Raw genomic sequence first — 23,765 nt, 5'->3', positions numbered from 1 at the left:
TATGACATACCACCGTTATAAAGGTTTGCAGAAATCCTCCTGCATAGCATTGTACATAAATAAATGTCATGAAACAAATAGTAATAACGTTTTTGTTTACATTATCCCACTTTAAAACAATTTTCTTCCGTAGGAAGTGGACAAAGGGAATTCTGCACCTCAAGGATGACCTAAATGGTGACTTCTGGGCTTTTGAGACAGTAAGAGCATGATAACTTTCTTGGGCTAAAAAACAAACCAAAAGGCACCATAGGAAATCGCACAGAGGGCGTAGCTGACGTGCATGTCAGCATGTAGCGCGTGGGGCGGGGGTGGGGTAGGGGTGTGCGCATGAGTCTTTAAAACGTCTGGATTGTAGAATCAGAAGGACCTGCAGGATCATCGGCTCCAACCTTTACAGACAAGGAAACGAGCATAAACTGTAAGCTTGGGTGATCTGATAGACTTCAGTGCCCTCAGCTGAGCTTCCTTCAGAGACTGACTGACAGCTATTTGACTTAAAATCTAAAAGCCATCGCACCACCTCTCCAGAAAACTGAGATGAGAAGAGTCCATCTGATCTCCTCCTACGCTGCTTGTGTTTCCTCTGAAGCCGGAAAGGAACTCTGGGCCGCTGGAAGTGCAGGAGCCTTTGCCATATGGTCATTCAATCAGGCCAGCCAGCATAAGTAACCCCTTGGCAGCAGAAACAAACACATGTGAGGCACACAGCGAATTCCAAATGGGGGCTCTTTTAGAAGGAAACCAGAACTGACTTGCTCACCTGGAACACCTGATGGTGAAACTGACCCAGCCAGTTGATGAAAACCCTTTTCATCAGAACCACAGAAGTGGAAAACTCGGTCCATATTCCTAGTGGCTGTGGCCTCCACACTGCTCTCATTTCAAGTGGATCTGCTTTTTTCTGTGTGTGTTTTATTTCTAAGGAGAAAATAAAATGCAAACATACTTATCACAAACTATCCAAATTCACTGATCTCCCGGTGTGCACCATCTGGTATAGATTTAGACGTTCTTTGTGCCTATATGGCTTCCCATCATTGCATGAGCTTCTGTGAGAATTATTACCACAGGAGTGCCAGTCACAGCAAGATTCTGCAATGCTGTGGTGGAAATGAATGGACTAGTCTTGATGTTCCATGTCAAGTCAGCTTCATATGGTTTGAAGACAACACCCAACTGGCAATGCATGTAAACATTATCCACTGTCAGCTGGGTATTATTTGCGTCTAGGTTTTCCATCTGTTTGCCCAGCTTATTTGAATGCCTATCTCATAGGTATAATTAAGACAGGATACAGAGAGGCAAGAACAGGTGAGAGTGGCTCTTTGGTTGGCTTTGAGATCCAACATGTCTTTGTTTGAAGATGCTGAGGCCATTTCCACAGTGCTGACGTGTGCATTTCTGCAATGATGTTAGGAGGCAGTGCTTTACAGGACATCTACTTGTTCACATAAAAACACACCAAGAATCAGAAAAAAAATACTTTCAAACCAAATTATTTCAAAAGACTTATGGACAAGAAGGGCAAATGGGCTTCCTTGCCAAGCAGCCTCCCCTCCGTGACCCACAGATGGGCTTCCTAGTTCACACAATTTCTAGAGCAGTGCAGCTCAGTGCACATTACACTGTGGGTATACTCCAGAGTCCGGGATAGAGGGAGGTGTCAATGAAAATAATCAATAAACAATCAATAATAAGAATAGGAAAGAGTTTTATTTGAGCCAAACTGAGGACTATAGCCTGGAAGCCAGCTTCCCAGATTACTCTGAGAAACTGCTCTGGAGAAGCAGTGTTTCTCAGCACAGTTTTATATCTTGTCAGAGCAAAGAACAGTAAACAAGTCAGGGATACATTTCTTCAAAAAAAAAAGGACAGACCAGCACATACACTTACAGCATATGCAGTATGGCCTTGGAACCTGGGAAGAGATTCTTATCATCAAAAGAGTACCGACATTGGTGTCCCAGGAAGAGGGGCATTTCATTTTCAACATGGACATTCTTTACTTCTGGTCAGTGTGCCCTTTTCTTTAATAATTAAAGCAGATATACAATGTATGTTTGATAGGCCACAAACAGGCTATTTCAGTTAGCATAAAATTTAAGTTAACTCATGTATAAGCCAGAATGACTTCCCCATACTTCGATATGTGAAAACTTCTTTCATCAGAGGTAAGAAAGGAGGGAGGGAAGAGGAAGAGAAAAATGCTGAGACCCAATAACTGTTATTGAGAAACGGACATGGGAGAAATTGAACATGAAGTGGTGACATTTTCCCTGGGCGACGAGAGTCCTGTGCTTCTGCAGAGGTAGAGAGAGGGCAGAAGGCAACACAACTTTACATCCTGCACAGCTGCTGGCTTGCAGCTTTGCAGATAATAGATTCTTGGCAAATAACTGCTGATAGAGTTTACAAAACCACTTTGGTAGCCTCAGAGCTTAATCTAGTTTTGACTTTTTTTTTTTAATCTACCACTGACCAAAACCAAAAAAATCACTTAAGCTAGGGTTAGACTAGAGTTTGGGAGAGCCCAGGAGTGTACTGTTGATCACCCTGATCACCTAGGTGCTTACATCACCCTGTTGTGTCCAGCTGGTTCTGTAAATTTATATTAGCAACTACAATATCACAAGGAAGAAGACTAAGGAGGGAGGGGCATCAGCAGTCATTCGTGGTGGGTGGTAAGGGTTTGAGGCGAGCATCATGGGCTGGGAAGAGTCAGGTACAGGTAAAATCTTGCCCTGCCTTGGGGAGGAAAGCTCAGTTTAACTGTCTGTCTCTACTACACCCAAGCTCTCCAATGGCAAGGTCTGTCTTTTTCATCATTTTCCCCAGCTCCTGACTCACAGAAAACACTCAAAAAATACTTGCTGAACTGAACACTTTAAAAACTCAGAAAAAAGAAAAAAACAGAAAAGAAGTAGGTCCAAAAAATGATGTTTCCAGACAGCCGAAGACAGTAGGGAAGGGCAGGCAAAACAACAGGGATGCTATGCTTTAAAAAAATTTTTAGTCACGGGGAATTCCCTGGCGGTGCAGTGGTTAGGACTCCGTGCCTCCACTGCCGGGGGCCCAGTTCTGGGAACGAAGGTCCCATAAGCTGCAAGTTGTGGCCAAAAAAAAAAAAAACAAACACACATTTAAAAATAAAAATTAAAAATACTAGTCACGAAACATAAGCAGGGAAAACTCGAGAAGGAGGAGGCATGCACACACTTTGTTTGGGTTTGAGTAACATTCAAGTTGGAAACTTGGCCCAGATCTCCTGAGAACATGTTAATCTATTGAAAACTCTCCCAATCTGGTTTAATAAGAGAGATTTACAAAGAAGAGGAGGAGAAAATGGAGAGAGTCAGTTCAGAAAACAAGACCACTCAGCAGATATTCCAGGAATATGACTTGCTGCCAGATTTTCTAAGCTTCCATACTTCCTTGTGGAACTCGAGATTTTAAAACAGCTGGGATCAAAAGAGAATCTCTTTTACTATGAGTGAACAGCTCATAGCTTCATTTGGTCCCACTACTATGGCTCTCCTAAAGAAAGAAGAAGAGGGAAGTAGGGCAGGAAACAGGTCAGCAAAGCTCTGGGCTTGGGAGAAAGGGTCTCCTGTGGCAGCCTAGGTATTTGCACAGGGACCAGTGAGGAGGAAGTTCTGCACCAGAGGCCTGAGGGGCTTATGGAGAATGGAAGAAGGTTTTCCCCTAGAAAAAAATGGCAGCATTACCTTTCTGAAACAGGCAGAAGCACTCAGCCCCCTGGACCCAGGCTATTTGGGGCTTGGTTTCCTCAGTGTGGTAATTCAATGTCTCAGCAGGTCCTCTGGGATGAACGGTTCATGACTGCTGGTGTCCACAGGGCATAATTGCTGCCACATTTTGTCCAAGGTGTTTTGTCAAGTTGAGGAAAGCACAGGCACTAGAAGTTTTCAGATTCATAGACCTACAGGCTTGCAGAGCTAGAAAATAGCTCCCTGTTCAAAAACTAAGCCCTTATATAATTGCTTGGTTTACACTGTTTTAATGGAAAAGGAAACCAAGTCCCAGAAGGATTAAATTACATGGCTGGCCATCCAGCCTTCCCTTCAGGCCCCACTCTGGTCCTCCTCCAGTTACTTCACTCCCATGTCTGAGGAGATACGCCCACCAGACCCAGAAATCCCGGCCCAGCTGGTGTAAAGTCTGCTTCTAGGGCCTGGTGGGCCTCTTTCCTGTGTCACAGGTGGTCCTTGATCACACAGGTTCAAGTCTACACAAGACACACGAGGCCCTTTGGGAAAGCAGGAAAGCAATGAAAAGAGGGGTGAGTCATGGGGCAGCTGGCTCTGCACCACCACTGTCCAATGTGGGACTCCAGAGTTGAGCCTAGGTCATCATAGAGGTCATTATTTAGCAGTTTCTTAGCTTAATTTATTACTTTAAGAATTGAGACATATATGGTATGAGGACTCCCAAAAGGTACTCTCCTCAGAGCCTTTCCCAAAGCTCACCATGACACACACTTGGCTTTCTGAGCAGCTGCCTGATATCAAGGCTCAGATATTTACGTCTCGTGAGTCAAGCTTTGGCCAAACCAGTCATCCTCTTGGTTTTGTACATTAGTAACTTTCATAAGGGACCACAGCCTCTTGTAGCTGAATCCCATAGTCTTGGGTTGTAGTGAGTTTCAGGGGGCACATGTTATCTACAAAGCAGTGCACACATAGCACCTGGTCAACAGCATCCCAGGCACACAGCTTTGCTGTGGTGCTATTCTCATTTTCTACCAGAGCTTGGCAATCTCTTTGCTCTTGAATGATACTGACTGCTGAGTCCATCCTCTTATGCCTACTAGGGAAGCAAAGGTGTAAGAGAGAAGGGGAGAGGACACTGAGGGCAGGGGAGGGGCGGAAAACATCCAGTTCTCCACATTCTGGAACTAAAGCAGTGAACAAGACACAGCCAATGTCTCTATGGTGTTAACATTCTCATGCGAGGGTCATCAAACTTTCTGAAGGGGCCAGATAGTACATATTTTTAACTTTGCAGGTCATACAGTCTCTGGTAGCAACTACTCAGCTTGGCTCTTTTAGCAGGGAAAAAGCTGTAGACAATATCTAATGGAAGGGGCGAGGCTGGATTTGGTCCACAGACCATACTGTGCCCACCCCTGTTCTAGTGAGAAAGCAGAGGTTAGAAGACCAGCAAAAGCAGCTCCAGGTGCCTTTTAGGGACCCTGATACCACTTGTTTCCTTTCCTCTGTTTTATAATAGGGACTTCAAGTAACTCCAGGTTAGATGGGACAGCAGATGTTCAAAGATAAGTCCAAGGACAGAGAATGGAGATAATTTTCAAGCTCAGAAACTATCATTTCAGATCTCCAATCTTGACTGATGCCCCAGTGTACAAGATAATCCTTAGTGATAAAAACTGACAGCAGCCCAGTTTACAGGAAGGTATAACTGAGACTGAGTTTTTACCTGGCTTGTATCTACCTCACTTCATGCAACAAGACGTCTTAAAGCACAACATCAGTTCCTACCTATAAACCAGTGGTGTTTGAGGGCCCAGCTCCAAACATCCATGTTGGTCTCCTCAGCTGACTCAGAAGCTCTTAGAAACATAATAGCATGGTCAATAGGGTTGATACATTTTTAAATTTGGGCTTTTGGGCAAAGGTGTCAGGGAAGAACCAGGAAGTCCCCATTTATTTTTAGTCCCCCCTTTGGAGAGGGGCTCCCTTTTTTGGAGTACCCAGTGTTATTTACCACTATAAAGACATGAGCTTTGAGAACTACAGAATTCTAAGCAATTATACAACTTTACACTTTTTGTTATTTTAATTGTTGTCACTCTCTGAAATTCTGAACTGATTAGTTTCCTACTTCTATTACTACATACGTATTTACTTATTTGAACACTCCCCCTAGAAGTAACTAATTTCCATCTCTGCCACCACTCTCGCTCCCATAAGGATCCCACCTCACAGTACTAGGGCTCTGATACCACACTTTCCTCTCCCTGCTCAGGATCTGACTCTCCACACCAGTCCACCTTCCTGCATGGATCCCTCCTCACCCCTTCTAGGCTCTTACACCCCACTCAGGGCCATCAAGGCTCCCCCTCAGCCCCACGTGGACACCTACCCTGCTCTACCCCAGCTAATGGCCTTACGAATGATTTGCTCAGGAAAGGAAGGAAACAGAAAAGGAAAAGGAAGAGTAACTAAAGACTTTTTGGAAGACTTTTGAAAAGCCAAACCTGAAAATTTTAGGAAGAAAACATTAGACACTGTCTTCATCACGTTGGGGTGAGAAGAGTTTTCTTGAACAATAATGTTTGTTGTTAACACTTAACTGAGCACCAGCGGTGTGCCAAGCACTGTTTGACACACTTGACATGTTTAATCATGTAATCCTTACAACTACCTAATAAGCAAGAACTGTGATCATCTCCATTTTACAGATGAACAAACAGAGGCCCAGAGAGGTTAACTTCACCTAAATTGAGCAGTAGTTGTGGGACTGGGATTTAAACCCACAGAGTCCTGCTCCACTGCCCATATTTTTTTTTAATTTTTAATATATCATTATTGGAGCATAATTGCTTCATAATACTGTGTTAGTTTCTGTTGTACAACAAAGTGAATCAGCCATATGCATACATATATCCCCATATCCCCTCCCTCTTGAGCCTCCCTCCCACCCTCCCTATCCCACCGCTCTAGGTCATCAAAAAGCACCGAGTGCCGAGCTGATCTCCCTGTGCTATGCTGCTGCTTCCCACTAGCTATTTTACATTCGGTAGTGTATATATGTCGATGCTACTCTCACTTTGCCCCAGCTTCTCCCCTACCCACCCCCCCACGTCCTCAAGTCTATTCTCTATGTCTATGTCCACTGCCCATATTCTTAATCACTACTCCATACAGCCTCTCAGAAGACACACAACAACTGAGGAACCAAGATGGCGGAGTAGAAGGACGTGCTCTCACTCCCTCTTGCGAGAACACAAGAATCACAACTAGCTGCTGGACAGTCATCGACAGGAAGACACTGGAACTCACCAAAAAAGATACCCCACATCCAAAGACAAAGGAGAAGCCACAATGAGACGGTAGGAAGGGCGCAATCACAGTAAAATCAAATCCTATAACTGCTGGGTGTGTGACTCACAGACTGGAGAACACTCATACCACAGAAGTCCACCCACTGGAGTGAAGGTCCTGAGCCCCACATCAGGCTTCCCAACCTGGGGGTGCGGCAGCGGGAGGAGGAATTCCTAGAGAATCAGACTTTGAGAGCTAGTGGGATTTGACTGCAGGACTTCCACAGGACTGGGGGAAACAGAGACTCCACTCTTGGAGGGCACACACAAAGTAGTGTGCACATCGGGACCCAGGGGAAGGAGCAGTGACCCCAGGGGAGACTGAACCAGACCTACCTGCTAGTGTTGGAGGGTCTCCTGCAGAGGCAGGGGGTGGCTGTGGCTCACCGTGGCGACAAGGACACTGGCAGCAGAAGTTCTGGGAAGTACTCCTTGGCATGAGCCCTCCCAGAGTCTGCCATTAGCCCCACCAAAGAGCCCAGGTAGGCTCCAGTTTTGGGTTGTCTCAGGCCAAACAACCAACAGGGAGGGAACCCAGCCCCACCCATCAGCAGTCAAGAAGATTAAAGTTTTACTGAGCTCTGCTCACCAGAGCAACAGTCAGCTCTACCCACCACCAGTCCCTCCCATCAGGAAACTTGCACAAGCCTCTTAGATAGCCTCATCTACCAGAGGGCAAACAGCAGAAGCAAGAAGAACTACAATCCTGCAGCCTGTGGAACACAAACCACATGCACAGAAAGATAGACAAGATGAAAAGGCAGAGAGCTATGTACCAGATGAAGGAACAAGATAAAACCCCAGAAAAACAACTAAATGAAGTGGAGATGGGCAACCTTCCAGAAAAAGAATTCAGAATAATGATAGTGAAGATGATCCAGGACCTCGGAAAAAGAATGGAGGCAAAGATTGAGAAGATGCAAGAAATGTTTAAGAAAGACCTAGAATAATTAAAGAACAAACAACCAGAGATGAACAATACAATAACTGAAATGAAAACTACACTAGAAGGAATCAATAGCAGAATAACTGAGGCAGAAGAACAGATAAGTGACCTGGAAGACAGAATGGTGGAATTCACTGCTGTGGAACAGAATAAAGAAAAAAGAATGAAAAGAAATGAAGACAGCCTAAGAGACCTCTGGGACAATATTAAATGCAACAACATTCGCATTATAGGGGTCCCAGAAGGAGAAGAGAGAGAGAAAGGACCCGAGAAAATATTTGAAGAGATTATAGTCAAAAACTTCCCTAACATGGGAAAGGAAATAGCCATCCAAGTCCAGGAAGCGCAGCAAGTCCCATACAGGATAAACTCAAGGAGAAACACACCGAGACACATAGTAATCAAATTGGCAAAAATTAAAGACAAAGAAAAATTATTGAAAGCAGCAAGGGAAAAACGACAAATAACATACAGAGGAACTCCCATAAGGTAAACAGCTGATTTCTCAGCAGAAACTCTACAAGCCAGAAGGGAGTGGCATGGTATACTTAAAGTGATGAAAGGGAAGAACCTACAACCAAGATTACTCTACTCGGCAAGGATGTCATTCAGATTCGATGGAGAAATCAAAAGCTTTACAGACAAGCAAAAGCTAAGAGAATTCAGCGCCACCAAACCAGCTCTACAACAAATGCTAAAGGAGCTTCTCTAAGTGGGAAACACAAGAGAAGAAAAGGACCTACAAAAACAAACCCAAAACAATTAAGAAAATGGTCATAAGAACATACATATCGATAATTACCTTAAACGTGAATGGATTAAATGCTCCAACCAAAAGACACAGGCTTGCTGAATGGATACGAAAACAAGACCCATCTATATGCTGTCTACAAGAGACCCACTTCAGACCTAGGGACACATACAGACTGAAAGTGAGGGGATGGAAAAAGATATTCCATGCAAATGGAAATCAAAAGAAAGCTGGAGTAGCAATACTCATATCAGATAAAATAGACTTTAAAATAAAGAATGTTACAAGAGACAAGGAAGGACACTACATAATATCAAGGGATCAATCCAAGAAGAAGATATAACAATTATAAATATATATGCACCCAACATAGGAGCACCTCAATACATAAGGCAACTGCTAACAGCTATAAAAGAGGAAATCGACAGTAACACAATAATAGTGGGGGACTTTAACAACTCACTTACACCAATGGACAGATCATCCAAAATGAAAATAAGGAAACAGAAGCTTTAAATGACACAATAGACCAGATAGATTTAATTGATATTTACAGGACATTCCACCCAAAAGCAGCAGATTACACTTTCTTCTCAAGTGCGCACGGAACATTCTCCAGGAGAGATCACGTCTTGGGTCACAAATCAAGCCTCAGTAAATTTAAGAAAATTGAAATCATATCAAGCATCTTTTCTGACCACAACGCTATGAGATTAGAAATGAATTACAGGGAAAAAAACGTAAAAAACACAAACACATGGAGGTTAAACAATACCTTACTAAATAACCAAGAGAGCACTGAAGAAATCAAAGAGGAAATCAAAAAATACCTAGAGACAAATGACAATGGAAACACGATGATCCAAAACCTATGGGATGCAGCAAAAGCAGTTCTAAGACGGAAGTTTATAGCTGTACAAGCCTACCTCAAGAAACAAGAAAAATCTCAAATAAACAATCTAACCTTACAACTAAAGGAACTAGAGAAAGCACAAACAAAACCCAAAGTTAGCAGAAGGAAAGAAATCATAAAGATCAGAGCAGAAATAAATGAAATAGAAACAAAGAAAACAATAGCAAAGATCAATAAAACTAAAAGCTGGTTCTTTGAGAAGATAAACAAAATTGATAAACCATTAGCCAGACTCATCAAGAAAAAGAGAGAGAGGACTCAAATCAATAAAATTAGAAATGAAAAAGGAGAAGTTACAACAGACACCACAGAAATACAAAACATCCTAAGAGACTACTACAAACAACTCTATGCCAATAAAATGGACAACCTGGAAGAAATGGACAAATTTTTAGAAAGGTATAACCTTCCAAGACTGAACCAGCAAGAAATAGAAAATATGAACAGACCAATCACAAGTAATGAAATTGAAACTCTGATTAAAAATCTTCCAACAAACAAAAGTCCAGGACCAGATGGCTTCACAGGTGAATTCTATCAAACATTTAGAGAAGAGCTAACACCAGTCCTTCTCAAACTCTTCCAAAAAATTGCAGAGGAAGGAACACTCCCAAACTCATTCTCTGAGGCCACCATCACCCTGATACCAAAACCAGACAAAGATACTACAAAAAAAGAAAATTACAGACCAATATCACTGATGAATATAGATGCAAAAATCCTCAACAAAATACTAGCAAACAGAATCCAACAACACATTAAAAGGATCATACACCACGATCAAGTGGGATTTATCCCAGGGATGCAAGGATTCTTCAACATACGCAAATCAATCAATGTGATACACCATATTAACAAATTGAAGAATAAAAACCATATGATCATCTCAATACATGCAGAAAAAGCTTTTGACAAAATTCAACACCCATTTATGATGAAAACTCTCCAGAAAGTGGGCATAGAGGGAACCTACCTCAACATAATAAAGGCCTTATACGACAAACCCAGAGCAAACATCATTCTCAACGGTGAAAAACTGAAAGCATTTCCTCTAAGATCAGGAACAAGACAAGGACGTCCACTCTCACCACTGTTACTCAACATAGTTTTGGAAGTCCTAGCCACGGCAATCAGAGAAGAAAAAGAAATAAAAGGAATCCAAATAGGAAAAGAAGAAGTAAAACTGTCACTGTTTGCAGATGACATGATACTATACATAGAGAATCCTAAAGATGCCACCAGAAAACTACTAGAGCTAATCAATGAATTTGGTAAAGTTGCAGGAACCTTGAAAAATGGTACAGATGAACTGGTTTGCAGGGCAGAAATTGAGACACAGATGTAGAGAACAAACATATGGACACCAAGGGGGGAAAGCCGTGGGGGGGGGCGGGGGTGGTAGTGTGATGAATTGGGCGATTGGGATTGACATGTATACACTGATGTGTATAAAATGGATGACTAATAAGAACCTGCTGTATAAAAAATAAATGAAATAAAAAAAAAAGACATACAACAAGACAAACACATATGTGTGCGTGCACACACACACATACCACAGGGGAAAGAATAATTAACTTGAATACATTAACATGAAAAACTTCCTTAAAACAAAACACACTCTAAGAAATAAAGACGGACCCTAAAGAGAGAGAAATTATTTTTCAATACACATAATGAACAGAAAGTTAGTATCCAGATATAAAGAACTCCTATGATGCAGTAAGATAAGACAAGCAACTCAAAAGAAAAGTGAGCAAAGAATATGATAGGCACATCACAGAAGAGGAACTCAAACGGTCACTAAACATATGAAAAGATGCTTAACCTCACTAATAGACAAGGAATGAAAATCCAAATAAAAAAGTCATTTCACAGCAGCAAAAACACAGCAACACATGGGTGTTTCTGCCCCAGGAAGCCCATTAGTGACGCAACACCCAAGGTTTCTATTGTGTCACATAAACACTTTCCAACTAGCAGGTTCCAAAATTCCAGACTCCCAGAGGGAAAGTAGGTGCTCTGCATAAACAGCAATGTTGCACAGTTGAGGCACAGGTAACCACCCTTATCTGTTAAAGAACAGTGGGAACACTCCAGAAATCTGAGTTCGCAGGCACCAGCCAAGGGCCAACCTAGCAGGCAGGCCCTTCTAGAAGGCAGGAGCTTCAAGTCTGCTATGGCAACCCTTTTCTGCAGAGTGTACATGGATATGATCATTTTGAACAGCAATTTGGAAACGTCTAATGAAGTTGAAGACATGCATGTCCACTGGCCCAACAGTCTCCTCCTAGGTCTATTCTGTATTAGTGCATGTGGAGACACGGTCAGGGGTACTCTTTGTAGCCTTGTTCCTAATAGCAGAATATCAAAAATCAATCTGAATATTAATCAACCAAAGAATTGATAAATGAATTATGTCCAATTCATGCTATTGATGTCATGAAGCAGTGGAAATGAACTAATTAAAAGTATGTATTTCAAAATTGATAAGTCTCAAAACTTAATGGTTAGAAAAAATATCTAATGGCAGCAGGATAGAAATAGCAAGACCTTCCTGGCTACGCAGTCTAAAATTTCAACTGCCCATCCCCATCCTGACATCATACCCCCTTCTCTGCTTTTTCTTATATCCTTAGCAGTTATCACTATCAAACATACTACATGTTTTTACTTTCTCTTCTTGCTTATTGTCTCACTGCTCCTCTAGAGTACAAACTCCATGAGGGCAGGAATTTTTGTTTAGTCTCTTACTTTTTCTGGTTGTTATTAACCAAACCATTTTTTATTTTTAATTCTTGATATTACAGAACTGAACTGAATTTAACATTCTGCTCTTACATTTCTTATCAACAAACACAAATAAAATCCATGAGCCAAAAAACCCAAACCAAAACTAAAAACAGAGAAAAGCTTATAAAACTAAATATGAATCCCAGCATTAACAAGTGAACAGAGAATGTGATTTTTAAATTCTCAGGGGAAGATAAAGTTGTGTAGAAACTGAACACTCAGAAATAATTTAAAACCTGGAAATCACTGACCAGAAATTACACAGCTGGATTATGAGAATACAGCATAAAGGGGTTATGAGTGAACCTACACCATTCTAGCTGCACCTCATGCCCTTCTCAGAGGATAGCCTGCCATTAATTAGATTCCGGCCCAGACTAATACTGGCAACAGAACCAGTGACAATAATCTACCTTCCAGGAGAGCCTTCCATTGGGTTGGCAGTTCTGATCTGGGCCCTGGACATCGGGCAGATATCATTAATGTTGGTGCCTTGGCGACTGACTATGCAGCCAATTAAGCTATTTGGAATGGTGAGTTCATGGGTAGTTTGACTAAATGCGTCCAAACTTGCCCAATAGCCTTGATCTCTGGAAGGCTGGAGTCAGTTCTGGTAAATCCAGTCTCACCGTGCATCACGGCAAAGTGAGAATGTTGTCTTGCCACCTGGTTCAGCTTAGCCAGATGGAGTGGAGAAATGGTTTGTTCTCCCTGAATTGAGTAAGCATCTAGAGGTGGTCCCTCCAGGTCATGGATGGTGTGGGGTAGCCTGCAGCATCTCTGCATGAAACTTGGCCACCCTCACAGATGACTAGAGAGCTATCTGGCATGGGCTGGTACAAAATGGTCATGACTCTCCGTTCTGGGGACTGGGAGAGCATCTCCAGCATGCCTAGGCAGATCTGCTTGGTACACTCGGTAACCGACTGCAGCACACCAGCAATGGTGACGGCCCGCTCGGTGGAGTTGGCCAGCATTTCCCCCACCGCCAGTGCCGAAAACAGTGCCTGGCCATAGTAGCTACTCAGTAAGTATTTGTTGAATTAATGAATGAATAGTGTATGTTGTCATTTTTATAAAATTTAAAACATGTGAAAGTACTAACAATTATTTATAGATACATATATAAGCAGTGAAAAATACTATGCTTGAGGATTATGAACACCAAATTTAGGACATGATCACTTCTAGGTGGGAGGGAGGGGAATGAGATTCAGGAAGAGACACAAAGGAGGCTCAACTATATGTATAATATTCAGATTTCTTAAAAATATCTGAAGCAAGCATGGTAACATATTAAGAGTTGACAAAACTAAGTGGTGGATACATAGATAGTTGTAAGATCGCTCTCTCTATTTTTTGTAGGCTTGAAACAATTCATTTAAAAACTATCCTATCCAGAGCTAATATCTTACACCACCACACGCTACCCCCTGACAACAGCACCACCATCAGAGGCCACCCCAGGAATATTCACAGCAGCGTGTGGAGGACTCTTCTGAATGATAACTACTCCACTTCTCTCAACCCCCCCCCCCCGCTGAATTGGAAGATGCCAGATATTGAACCTCACTCACCTTTGCATCCCATCCCTCCTGTGACCTTTCATGACTGTCTTACTATAAAATGGATTTTCAGTTAATATTGAATAGGGTAGAATGAAAATGCTAATTTGGGAAATGGCAGGCAGAACTGGCTACATAATTTTGCGGGCCCAGTGAAAAATGAAAGCTTATTAAAAAATTATTTAGAATTTCAAGATGGCAATAGCAGGGCATTAAATCAAGCACAAGCGCACAGGCTTCCCACCCATGAATCCGACCCTGAGGGCAGGCTTTGAACACAGAACTCATAAAGTAACTGAATGATTTAAAAGAATAGGCTACGGGGAGGCTGCTAGCTATGCACTACATCCATTCACTTCTTCTTCCACTATAACAGAGCAGTGACTTGGTGCCAAGTTGCCCAGGTGGAGACAGCATTACTCAAGCCTTGCGGTACATGTGGCCTGGTCACTAAGCTCTCTTTAGCAGAATGGAGTGGAAGTGACAGGTGTGACATTGGACCAGGAGGGCCGCTCCATGCTCTTTCCCCAACTCTTCTGACTGGAACTTGATTTTGTGGTAACCATGGAAACAAGCTTAAGGATTCAGGATGGCAGAGCCACAAGATGGAAAGACTCTGGGTCCTGAGTGTGTGTGTGGAGCAGAGCTGTCTAGCAGTGCAGCACACTGCCCCCTACCATTAGGTGCCTCAAATTAGTCTGCATCTTGGTTACATTACAGCAGCCTAGCTTGGTTGACTTAGGTGGTGTGATAGAAATATCATTTTTGATTCACTCAACAGCTAAAAATAGGCTGTTCTAGACAAATCCAATGCTGTAACGGTCCCCTAGGCCCTGTGCACAGACAGCAACAGGCCCTGGCCCAGCCCCAAAGAAAGAGCCTGGCTTAGAGTGGAAGTAATGCATACGTCCCCTCCAAAAAACTCAGGCAGCTGCTTAGAATGTTAAAGTTCCTTAACAGAGAAAGCCTGTAAATCCCTGCATAGAAGATGTCCTCAAAATTCCCCGAAACCCTTCCTGCAAACCTGGGATGGGCTGCCAAGAGCTCTGTGGCAGCTCCTCGCTGACCATTCAGAGCCTTTCTCTAGAGACACAGTAGGCGATTGCCGGCCCTGCAAACCAGCTGGGCTGTGTCAGATGGACCAGGGGAAGAGACTGTTTATCAAGCAGGATTGAAACACCATAGTCATCTAGTTCCCAGCAAGGCTATGAACAGCTCCCAAGGCAAGTTAGACCCCAAATCCAACCAGCTACTCACTGGATAACATCCAAGGGTCAAGGATCAGATATTACATAACATAGCAGGTGGCCCAGAGCGCACGCGCACACACACACCTTTCTTTGGCAACAGGGCTTGGCTTTCACAATCACATTCTACTTGAATTTGCTCAAGAGTTTGTTTTTTTTTTTAATAGCTACAATTAATGAATGCCTATGCCTGCTATTCCTATTCTGATGAAAAATGAGACAGCTATCTGATGGTGCTCAAGCAGAGGGAAGCTAGGGTATCTGGTCCTGGACTTGCAAAAAGAAATTTGGCATTTGCCAATGGATACAGCTGTGCCGTCGAGAAGATATTTTCAATAATTAGTGTTTTCAACAATATTTAGCATGTCCCCAAGAAACTCCTGGACCCTTCATTAGAGTCTTCATTCAAAATTTAAGGAACTCACCCAAGGCCAGAGGGAGACTCAATGTCAGAGATAGATGAGGCTCAAGTCTTGATGACCCCAGTCCTGTCTTCAGCCCGCGCTCATACCTGCCTCCCTTTTAATTAAAAAAAGCACCACAGCAACAGACCAGTATCAAGCAAGGGCCCAAAATTGCATGTATATACAGACCCTCAGACCCTCTTCTCAAAAGCACAGTACATCTACAATGACCACCAAAGGGCACTGCAGTGCTTAAAACACTAGGAGAAACAAACTTTGGGATTGGAACAGCAAGGTTGGATGGAGAAGGGGTTGAAATGATGATGAAACAGAGTACAGTGGGACTGGGGGGTAAGGGTGGCCACCTGGAGGCGGGCACACGCCCAAGGTCATGCACACAGCCAAGCTGGGAGGACCAAGGCCCAGGACAGAGGCTGGAGAACACAGAAATAATTTGCCTCTCTGATACTCCCCAAAAGCATGGTTCCATGGGAAGTCTGGTGAACAAACATTGTTTCATTCAACATTTTGATGAGGTGAAAAGAATGGCAGGTACTGGCCAAACTGGAAATAAAAAGACAAAAGGATTTAAAAAAGCTAAAGAGGCATAAGTGGTGAGACATTTGGAACAACCACTCCAGTGCTGACACTCCCTGGGGCTCTGGGAAGAGACTCAGTTAATCCAGGGAGGCCAAACATGAGCGTCCCGTCAGGCCAAGGTTGAAAGAAAAGTGTGCAGAGGTAAAACAGGCAGCAGTGTTTAGGGACCTGCATCTTGTATCAGAGACACCTGCTGTAAAGAGGCCCACAGCTTTCAGAGTGTTACTAAAGTTTCAAACACGCAGACTCAGAGGCTTACCATTTCACGAGATGACTTCATTGGAGGGGCAGGGCAGTTGATGAAAATGTCACCATTTACGGTTGGCCAGAGCAGGAAGAGGGATGGTGGCCTTTTCCAAAACCACAAAAGCCGTGGTCAGTGCCAGAGTCAGAGACAGAACAAGAAGGCTTGCTTCCTTTCTCTGCTCTTGGCCACATGAAGATACAATGAGAAGTCAGGAGTCTGTGACCCAGAAAAGGATCCTCACCAGAACTCTCCTGTGCTGACACCCTGACCTCAGAGTTCCAGACTCCAGAACTGTGAGAAATAAATTTCTGCTGTTTATTTTTAAAGGGAGAGAGGTGGGGGGTGGGGAGGCTGGTAAGAATTTTATCAGGGGTTCCTGACTATGCTGTCCAGATGCCCATCCTCCCCTAGATGTCATGTTCCCACGAACACGTGCCCAGGGCCCACAGCTACCTTCAGCTGACTGCCCAAAACAAGGCCTTCGTTATAAAACCCCATTGTGGAGGCCTGGCATGCTATGCCAAGGGCTCCTGGAGAGAAGTGCTGGCCCGCCTTTTCCAAACTCTTCACCATTCTTGGCCCACTTTTTACCCAGCTCCTGACTCTTGATGATGGTGGTGTTTGTGCCTCTACAAACTGCTGCCTTCAGGATTTGGTCAGGTTACTTAATCCTGGAAGCAACCACCCTCAGGACACCTGCCAGTGCTGACCCAGACCTCTGACTCCTTTCTCCTTGGAGGTCCTGACCCCCTATCTTAGCTTCAGCCTTGGGTTCCTCAACTCCCAGCGGTGGCCCACCCGTCCAACACCCCCTGCCATCTAACTCCGGCCCCCTGAGTGTGATTTTGTACAGTGAGGACAGGGCCACACACCATGATTGTACCTCCATTTGAAATTTGTTGCACATATAATGCCTAACTATCTCCAGTAAAGTGTACGTAATTCATCTCATAGCCTAAGTTTATTACTTCTTTATTATTCCCATCGTTGTCTTTGAGAGATTAGAATTTAAAAACAATCACCACTGCCAATATTTGGGTTTTGTTAAGAAGATGTACGCAACCCAAATAGACCCAAGGCTTTGGTACCTCTAACTTGAAAACTTGATTTATTCCCAACTGTTTCTGAGCCTCTCCTAAGGGCCAGGGAACATAACACACACTTGGAAAACAAGACAAGACATGGCCCCATCTCACGGAGCTCATAGTGCAATGGGAAGAAAGACAAGTACCAAACGGTTATGAGTCAGTGTGGGCACCACTAAGAGGTACCTAGAGGAGGCATGTCTAATCCAGAGAAGACAATGGCTGAGCTAATTGTTAAGAATAAAAGAGTAAAGAGAGGAAGGGAGGTGGGGCTGGGAGGGAGGGTGTTCTAAGTAGTAGGAACATCATGGGGGTGAGAGGGAGACCCTAATTCTATGAGGTGCATCACTGGGGGTGCAGGGTAGGTAAGTGCTTCCAGGATGGGTGAGAAGATAGAGACAGGCATAGCAACATCCTGGTGGGCCTTGTCCTCCAGGCTAAGCAGTTTGGACTTTATCCTGTAATGTACTTTGGTTCTCCGACTTTAGTGGGGAGCTTGTTTTAACTGTGGTTCCTGAAAGCTGCACACAGAAATTCAGATTCAACCGATGAGGGAGTAGACTCAGGAATCTGCATTTTAATAACTACTACATCGGCTGGGTGAGTTTGATGCAGAGTGTGGTTGGGCAACACTTTTCCAAATACAGCTGCAGGAGACACAGAGCCATAGAGGGGTGGCATGATCAGATCTGTTTCAGAAAAATCACTCTGGCAGAAAGTACCCGTACATGCTCACTCAGCAAAGCCCCCTAATCCTTTGATAATCCTCCAGTAACCTTCTGTTGCCCAGAGCCTGCAAAGCTCAGAGTTGGCTCTGAAAGAGACAGTCTCCTGAGAAGAGAGGCCACTGGGAAAGTTATGCCTGAATGCTCCTGGACTGTTGTTTGGACCTTTGTAACCCCAAACCCAGGGCAGCAAGGGGTGCTGATTGTGAAATCATGAAAGCCTTGGGGCCCCAAGTCCACTGATGGACTTCTGGATGCTGGAGGACACAGGCTCTGCTGGGGGCTGAAGCCTGGAGCAGATCCATGTCTAGTCTAGTCAGGCCTCCAGGAGCTCCTGACAGGACAGAACCTGTGCCCCTTTGGTTAACAAAGACCCAGGGGGATTTGGGTGCAGGCCATGTCAGCTATTTACCCCTGAGACGCCTCTTATGGCATCTCAGAGAACTGAACCTATCCTGATTAGCGTGGCCTAGTTTCTTGCAACCAATGGTGATAAATACACTGATAAATATTTTGTGATGGCTACAACAATGACATTCCAACCAAGAGCCTGCACACTCATTTTCTGGAACTGCCAAATCAACTGAGCTGCAGTTCTGCAGAAATTGCCTTCTTATAACCTGGTGATTCTGAGCATGATAAGAATCCAGGCTGGGACTTCCCTGGCGGTCCAGAGGTTAAGACTCCGTGCTTCCAATTCAGGGGGTGTGGGTTCGATCCCCGGTCAGGGAACTAAGATCCCCCACGCCTCACGGTGTGACCAAAAAATAAAAAAAATAAAGAAATCCAGGCTGACTGATGCTGACTGACAGCACAGAAGTCTGGGTGATGTTCTCCCTGGTTCACCACCCACGCCCACCCCAAGGTCCAAGCCCGATGAGCCTTCAGAGCCCAGCACCTGTTCAATCTTCCCATGCCTCGTCCACAGCAAAAGTCTCATCTCTCCCAAAGTTGGACAATGCTGTGGTCCGTAACATTTTGTTTCATATTCTACCATCTCAGAGGGCAAGAACCCTGTCTTGGGCTTCTTTTTTCTGGCTCCCTCCACCAAGCAGCTACTCAGATGAGCAGGTCTGAAATGACCAAGAGGCCTCCGTGTGGGTGGGCCAGCCCTCACTCTCAGCCCCCGCCAAAGTGCTAACAGCTCAGATCTGCCGTTGCCCAGGCACTAGACCCTAGACTGGGACATTTGTTTCCTGAACTCTCTCCAGATAATTTTTTTGGCTTATGCTTAGCAGGATTGCCCCTTTGCCAGCTGAATCCTGACTGGAATTTGGTGGGATGGAGCCTCACGGACTACCTGGCAAGACACCATTGATGATCTAGAGAAGAAAATGGAAAAATCGTCTTATTCAGGTGCTTTAAACAGCCATTAGGAGATGATTCCATTTAAATCAGCTACAGGGGGCCTACCTCAAACATTTGGGTTTTTCTTTTTTTTTTTTCTTTTTTTAAATTTTTATTTATTTTTGGCTACGTTGGGTCTTCATTGCTGAGTGCAGGCTTTCTCTAGTTGTGGCGAGCGGGGGCTACTTTTCGTTGCGGTGCGCGGGCTTCTCATTGCAGTGGCTTCTCTTGTTGAGAAGCATGGGCTCTAGGTGCATGGGCTTCAGTAATTGCAGCGGGCAGGCTCAGTAGTTGTGGCTCGCCGGCTCTAGAGTGCAGGCTCAGTAGTCGTGGTGCACGGGCTTAGTTGCTCTGCAGCATGTGGGATCTTCCCGGACCAGGGCACGAACCCGTGTCCCCTGCACTAGCAGGCGGATTCTTAACCACTGCACCACTAGGGAAGCCCCATTTTGGCTTTTCTATGTTAACTTGTTGGTCAGTTTCTAGGCCATAAACATTTAAACATAATTTGTGTGTGTGTGTGTGTGTGTGTGTGATCTAATGACATTTGTGAGCATGTAGTTGATACCTTACAAAATCTAAGAAACATCAACCTGATATTATTAATTGAAGGGTAAGTTTTGACATAGGTGTCAAAACATTTATAATTACTGAGTTTCTAGAGAGTTGATCTTTTGTAATTAACTTTCAATACCATGATTAAAACTTGAAGAGATAGCCAACAAGGATACTATTTACTCTAAAGAACTAAAGTAATAAAGTCATTACAATTCATTAACATGAGGAATTGAGTGGTTGGCATTAGTGAGACCAAGCCAAGTACCCATATGTCTTGGTACAGAGGCCAAGAGGTCAGGACAATCCAATGATGATTGTCTCTCTACTGCCTGTGATGTCTGGGCACAGGGGTCTGGAACTGGCCCAGCTGGTTGGCCCTGGCACTATGCATTTTGACCTGGGATAAAGATAACTAAAATCTCAAGAGAACTTTAAGATCTAGAAATTGGTTTATTTTAATTAAAACAGACTTTTAAGTAGCCTTCAAAATGATATGTTTGTGTCATTTTATAGCTTTTTTGTTAAAAGTAAGGACATACATGTCAGGCATTTCCACATACATGACATTCATTTTATGTCATTTAATTCTAGATATTATTATCCCAACTTTAAGAGGCTTAACCTGGGGCTCAGAGATTCATGATAATATAACTGGTAAGTAGTGGAGTTGGGATTCACCCAGATCTGTCTGCCACAGTCCCCATATTCTTTCCACCACACTTTCTTTCCACCACGCCATACTTAGGATACCTTGGTTTGCTGCCTTGCCCAGAAGACACAGCTGTTTCTCTGTCTTATAGTCAAGGATTTCCCTCTGATGTAAACAAAGATTACAACAGGGCTTCCCTGGTGGTTCAGTGGTTAAGAATCCACCTGCCAGTGCGAGGGACACAGGTTCGATCCCTGGTCCAGGAAGATCCCACATGCTGCTGAGCAGCTAAGCCCTTGCGCCACAACTACTGAGCCTGCGTGCCGCAAGTACTGAAGCCCGCATGCCTAGAGCCCATGATCTGCAACAAGAGAGGCCACTGCAATGAGAAGCCTGTGCACTGCGGCCAAGAGTAGCCCCCGCTCACTGCAACTAGAGAAAGCCCGCACGCAGCAATGAAGACCCAACGCAGCCAAAAATAAATAAATAAAATAAATAAATGTATTAAAAAAAAAAAAAGATTACAACAAAAACTCTACCTTTTGGTCCTGTGTGGCCTACTGGCCTAGGATGACCCCCAGCATATTTATACAGTGCCATTAAGGCAGGAATCAAAATCAGGGACCCCACTGCCACGCTTCCACCCCTCCCAAGTGCCCTCAGCTCAGAGACACTACTCAGAAATGCACAGAGTTTTCAGACACCATATGACAAACATGAGTTTCAGGAGACCGATATTTACACACACACACACACACACACACACAGCTGGTCTGCCCTTCATCTTAACAGCCATACAAAAGGCTTTGTGTGCACCTGCCTGGTCCCTCTCAGAGACTGTACTTCAGATGGGTTGGGCTGAGTCCTTCCCATTCTCAGATTGTCATCTTAGTTCATAACCTCCAACTACCCAAGCTGTAACAATCATCTGGCAAAGCCTATGACTCTGTAACCCACCCATGGCAAACAGAGAAGCCTGAAAGGACATAACAGGTGTGGGAGGAACATTAACAATTGTCAAGTTCCCATTACAAGCAAAAAGCTTTCAAAATAATCCTGTGAAGTATTTATTCTTATCCCTGCTTTTTAGATGAGGCCACTCAAGCTCTGGGAGACTGAATGATCTGCCAAACTCATACAGCTAGTGAGAGGCAGAGTAGGATCTGAACCAAAGTCTGCCGCTCTAAACACCCACGTTATTTTATTTCATTAATAGAATTTACTCTTCTTCACATAATGATGAAGGTATTATTATGGCTACTTTACAGATGAGGAAACTGAGATTGCTTTTGCAATGAGTTTGTCCTCTGGAACACTCAACTCAAGCATTTTTCCACACTGTCTCATATAAGTATTATTAATACACAAGTCAAGACTCTTAACAGAACACAAAAGAAAATAAGTTTTTTGGAGGACAAGCCCCTCACAGTGATTGCTCAATCTCTTCATAGTTCCAAGTAGACTAAGTCTTAATACACGCCCTCATAATTTAACATCATAACCAAAATGGTAATGTCGTAATAACCTATATTAAAGAACCATGACTTCTAACTCTAAAACTCATATCTGAAAATAAATGATGTGCTTAGTCCTCAGCTTCTAAGATTCTTGGCTAAGACTTTTTTGGTTGCAAATAACAGAAACCAATCTGAGTTAGCATCAATAAAACAAGGGTTTTATTGGAAGGATGAAATCCAAGAACTAGGGCAAGACAGCTTGTAGGGAATCTAAAGACCTTCCTTTGACAGCTGAGGCAGGTTTCATGACTCAGTTCCCAACTGCGGGACTCAGGCCAAATTCTCGGAAGGAGAAGTGAATGGTTCCAACTAATCCAGTTAGTTATGGATCAGGGTTACCTGGTAGAAACATGGCTGCCAGACTCACCCCTATGAGGGGCAGAGTTCTTAGTCACTCTTAATAATTATTCATAAAAAATGTGGTTAACTCCAAACTCTAAGCATAAAATTATAATATGGACAGACCAATATGATGGAGAAAACACCATATAAGAAGTCAGGAGACCTGATACCCATTAATTGCCGTGTCTTTGGGCAATTCCTGCATCTATAAAATGAGGTGTTGAAGTAGATGACCAAACGTCTTCTAAACCTACCCTCGGTTCTAAGTCTCTCTTGCCGGTTCTTGTAACAGTCACTTCAATAAGACTTTAACACAGCTCTCTGAGGAATGTGCATGTTTTGATGGACCCCAGGGTTTGTTTGAAGCTTCTTCCTACAGAAACAAGTGAGTACAACATCTCAAGAATGTCAACATCCAGCTCTGTAACGAGGGAAGAAAAGATAAATCTGCCAATTCTAGGTTCAGTGCTGGCCTCACGGACCCCATTTCCAAGGGGGCTTCTTCCACACCTATCTAGTGCTCTATCCGTCCTCAGATCACCTAGCAGACCACATGACTACAATGTCACATTACTGTGCTGGGTTTTTGGTCAGTACTTTATTTTAAGCCTGCCTCAAATTAGCTGGGAACCTGATTCAGAGTTAGTGCTGACATTACCCTTGTCTGATTCTGACCACACAAAATTGAACACAAGTCATTATTAGAAGGAATAATGAATCAAGGCAATTCGTTTCAACCATATGCTTTATTTCTTATTGCGCCCTCCATGTCCCTTCTTTTAATGATTCTATTCTGCACCAACCACAGTACTTGGGTTTCTGTCTAAAACTAAATGAGTTCTCACCTGAAACATTTTTAGAATTGTAACACATTTGCCAACCCTACCTACCTGCACTCCAAACCCTCCTTACTCTGCTCTGCCTTTTTCCCCATAGTATTTATCACCTTCCAACATATCATATAACTTATTGTGTGTATTCTCCCACCA

The 23,765-nt window shown here is 43.6% G+C and overlaps 1 protein-coding gene and 1 pseudogene across 7 annotated transcripts in view; one reads left to right on the top strand and one right to left on the bottom strand.

Annotated features, from left to right (window-relative positions):
* Positions 1-959, top strand: part of ABCA4 (ATP binding cassette subfamily A member 4) — a 126,562-nt gene extending 125,603 nt beyond the window's left edge. For 5 of the 7 annotated variants that reach the window (XM_068540356.1, XM_068540349.1, XM_068540351.1 and 2 more), the window contains one exon: positions 134-959. In XM_068540356.1, coding sequence (XP_068396457.1) covers positions 134-169 — 36 coding nt within the window. In that variant the 3' untranslated portion in view covers positions 170-959. The remainder of the gene's footprint in view (positions 1-133) is intronic. The other 2 variants (XM_068540350.1, XM_068540355.1) reach the window with 2 other exon arrangements.
* An 11,847-nt stretch (positions 960-12,806) lies between these two features.
* On the bottom strand, positions 12,807-14,099 carry LOC137760605 (poly(rC)-binding protein 1-like; annotated as a pseudogene).
* Between the last annotated feature and the right edge of the window lie 9,666 nt (positions 14,100-23,765).

Source organism: Eschrichtius robustus, chromosome 3 (assembly GCF_028021215.1).
Source record: "Eschrichtius robustus isolate mEscRob2 chromosome 3, mEscRob2.pri, whole genome shotgun sequence".
NCBI lineage: Eukaryota > Metazoa > Chordata > Mammalia > Artiodactyla > Eschrichtiidae > Eschrichtius > Eschrichtius robustus.
The sequence above is the reverse complement of the archived record's forward strand: the minus strand, read 5'-3'. Positions and strand labels throughout refer to the sequence as shown.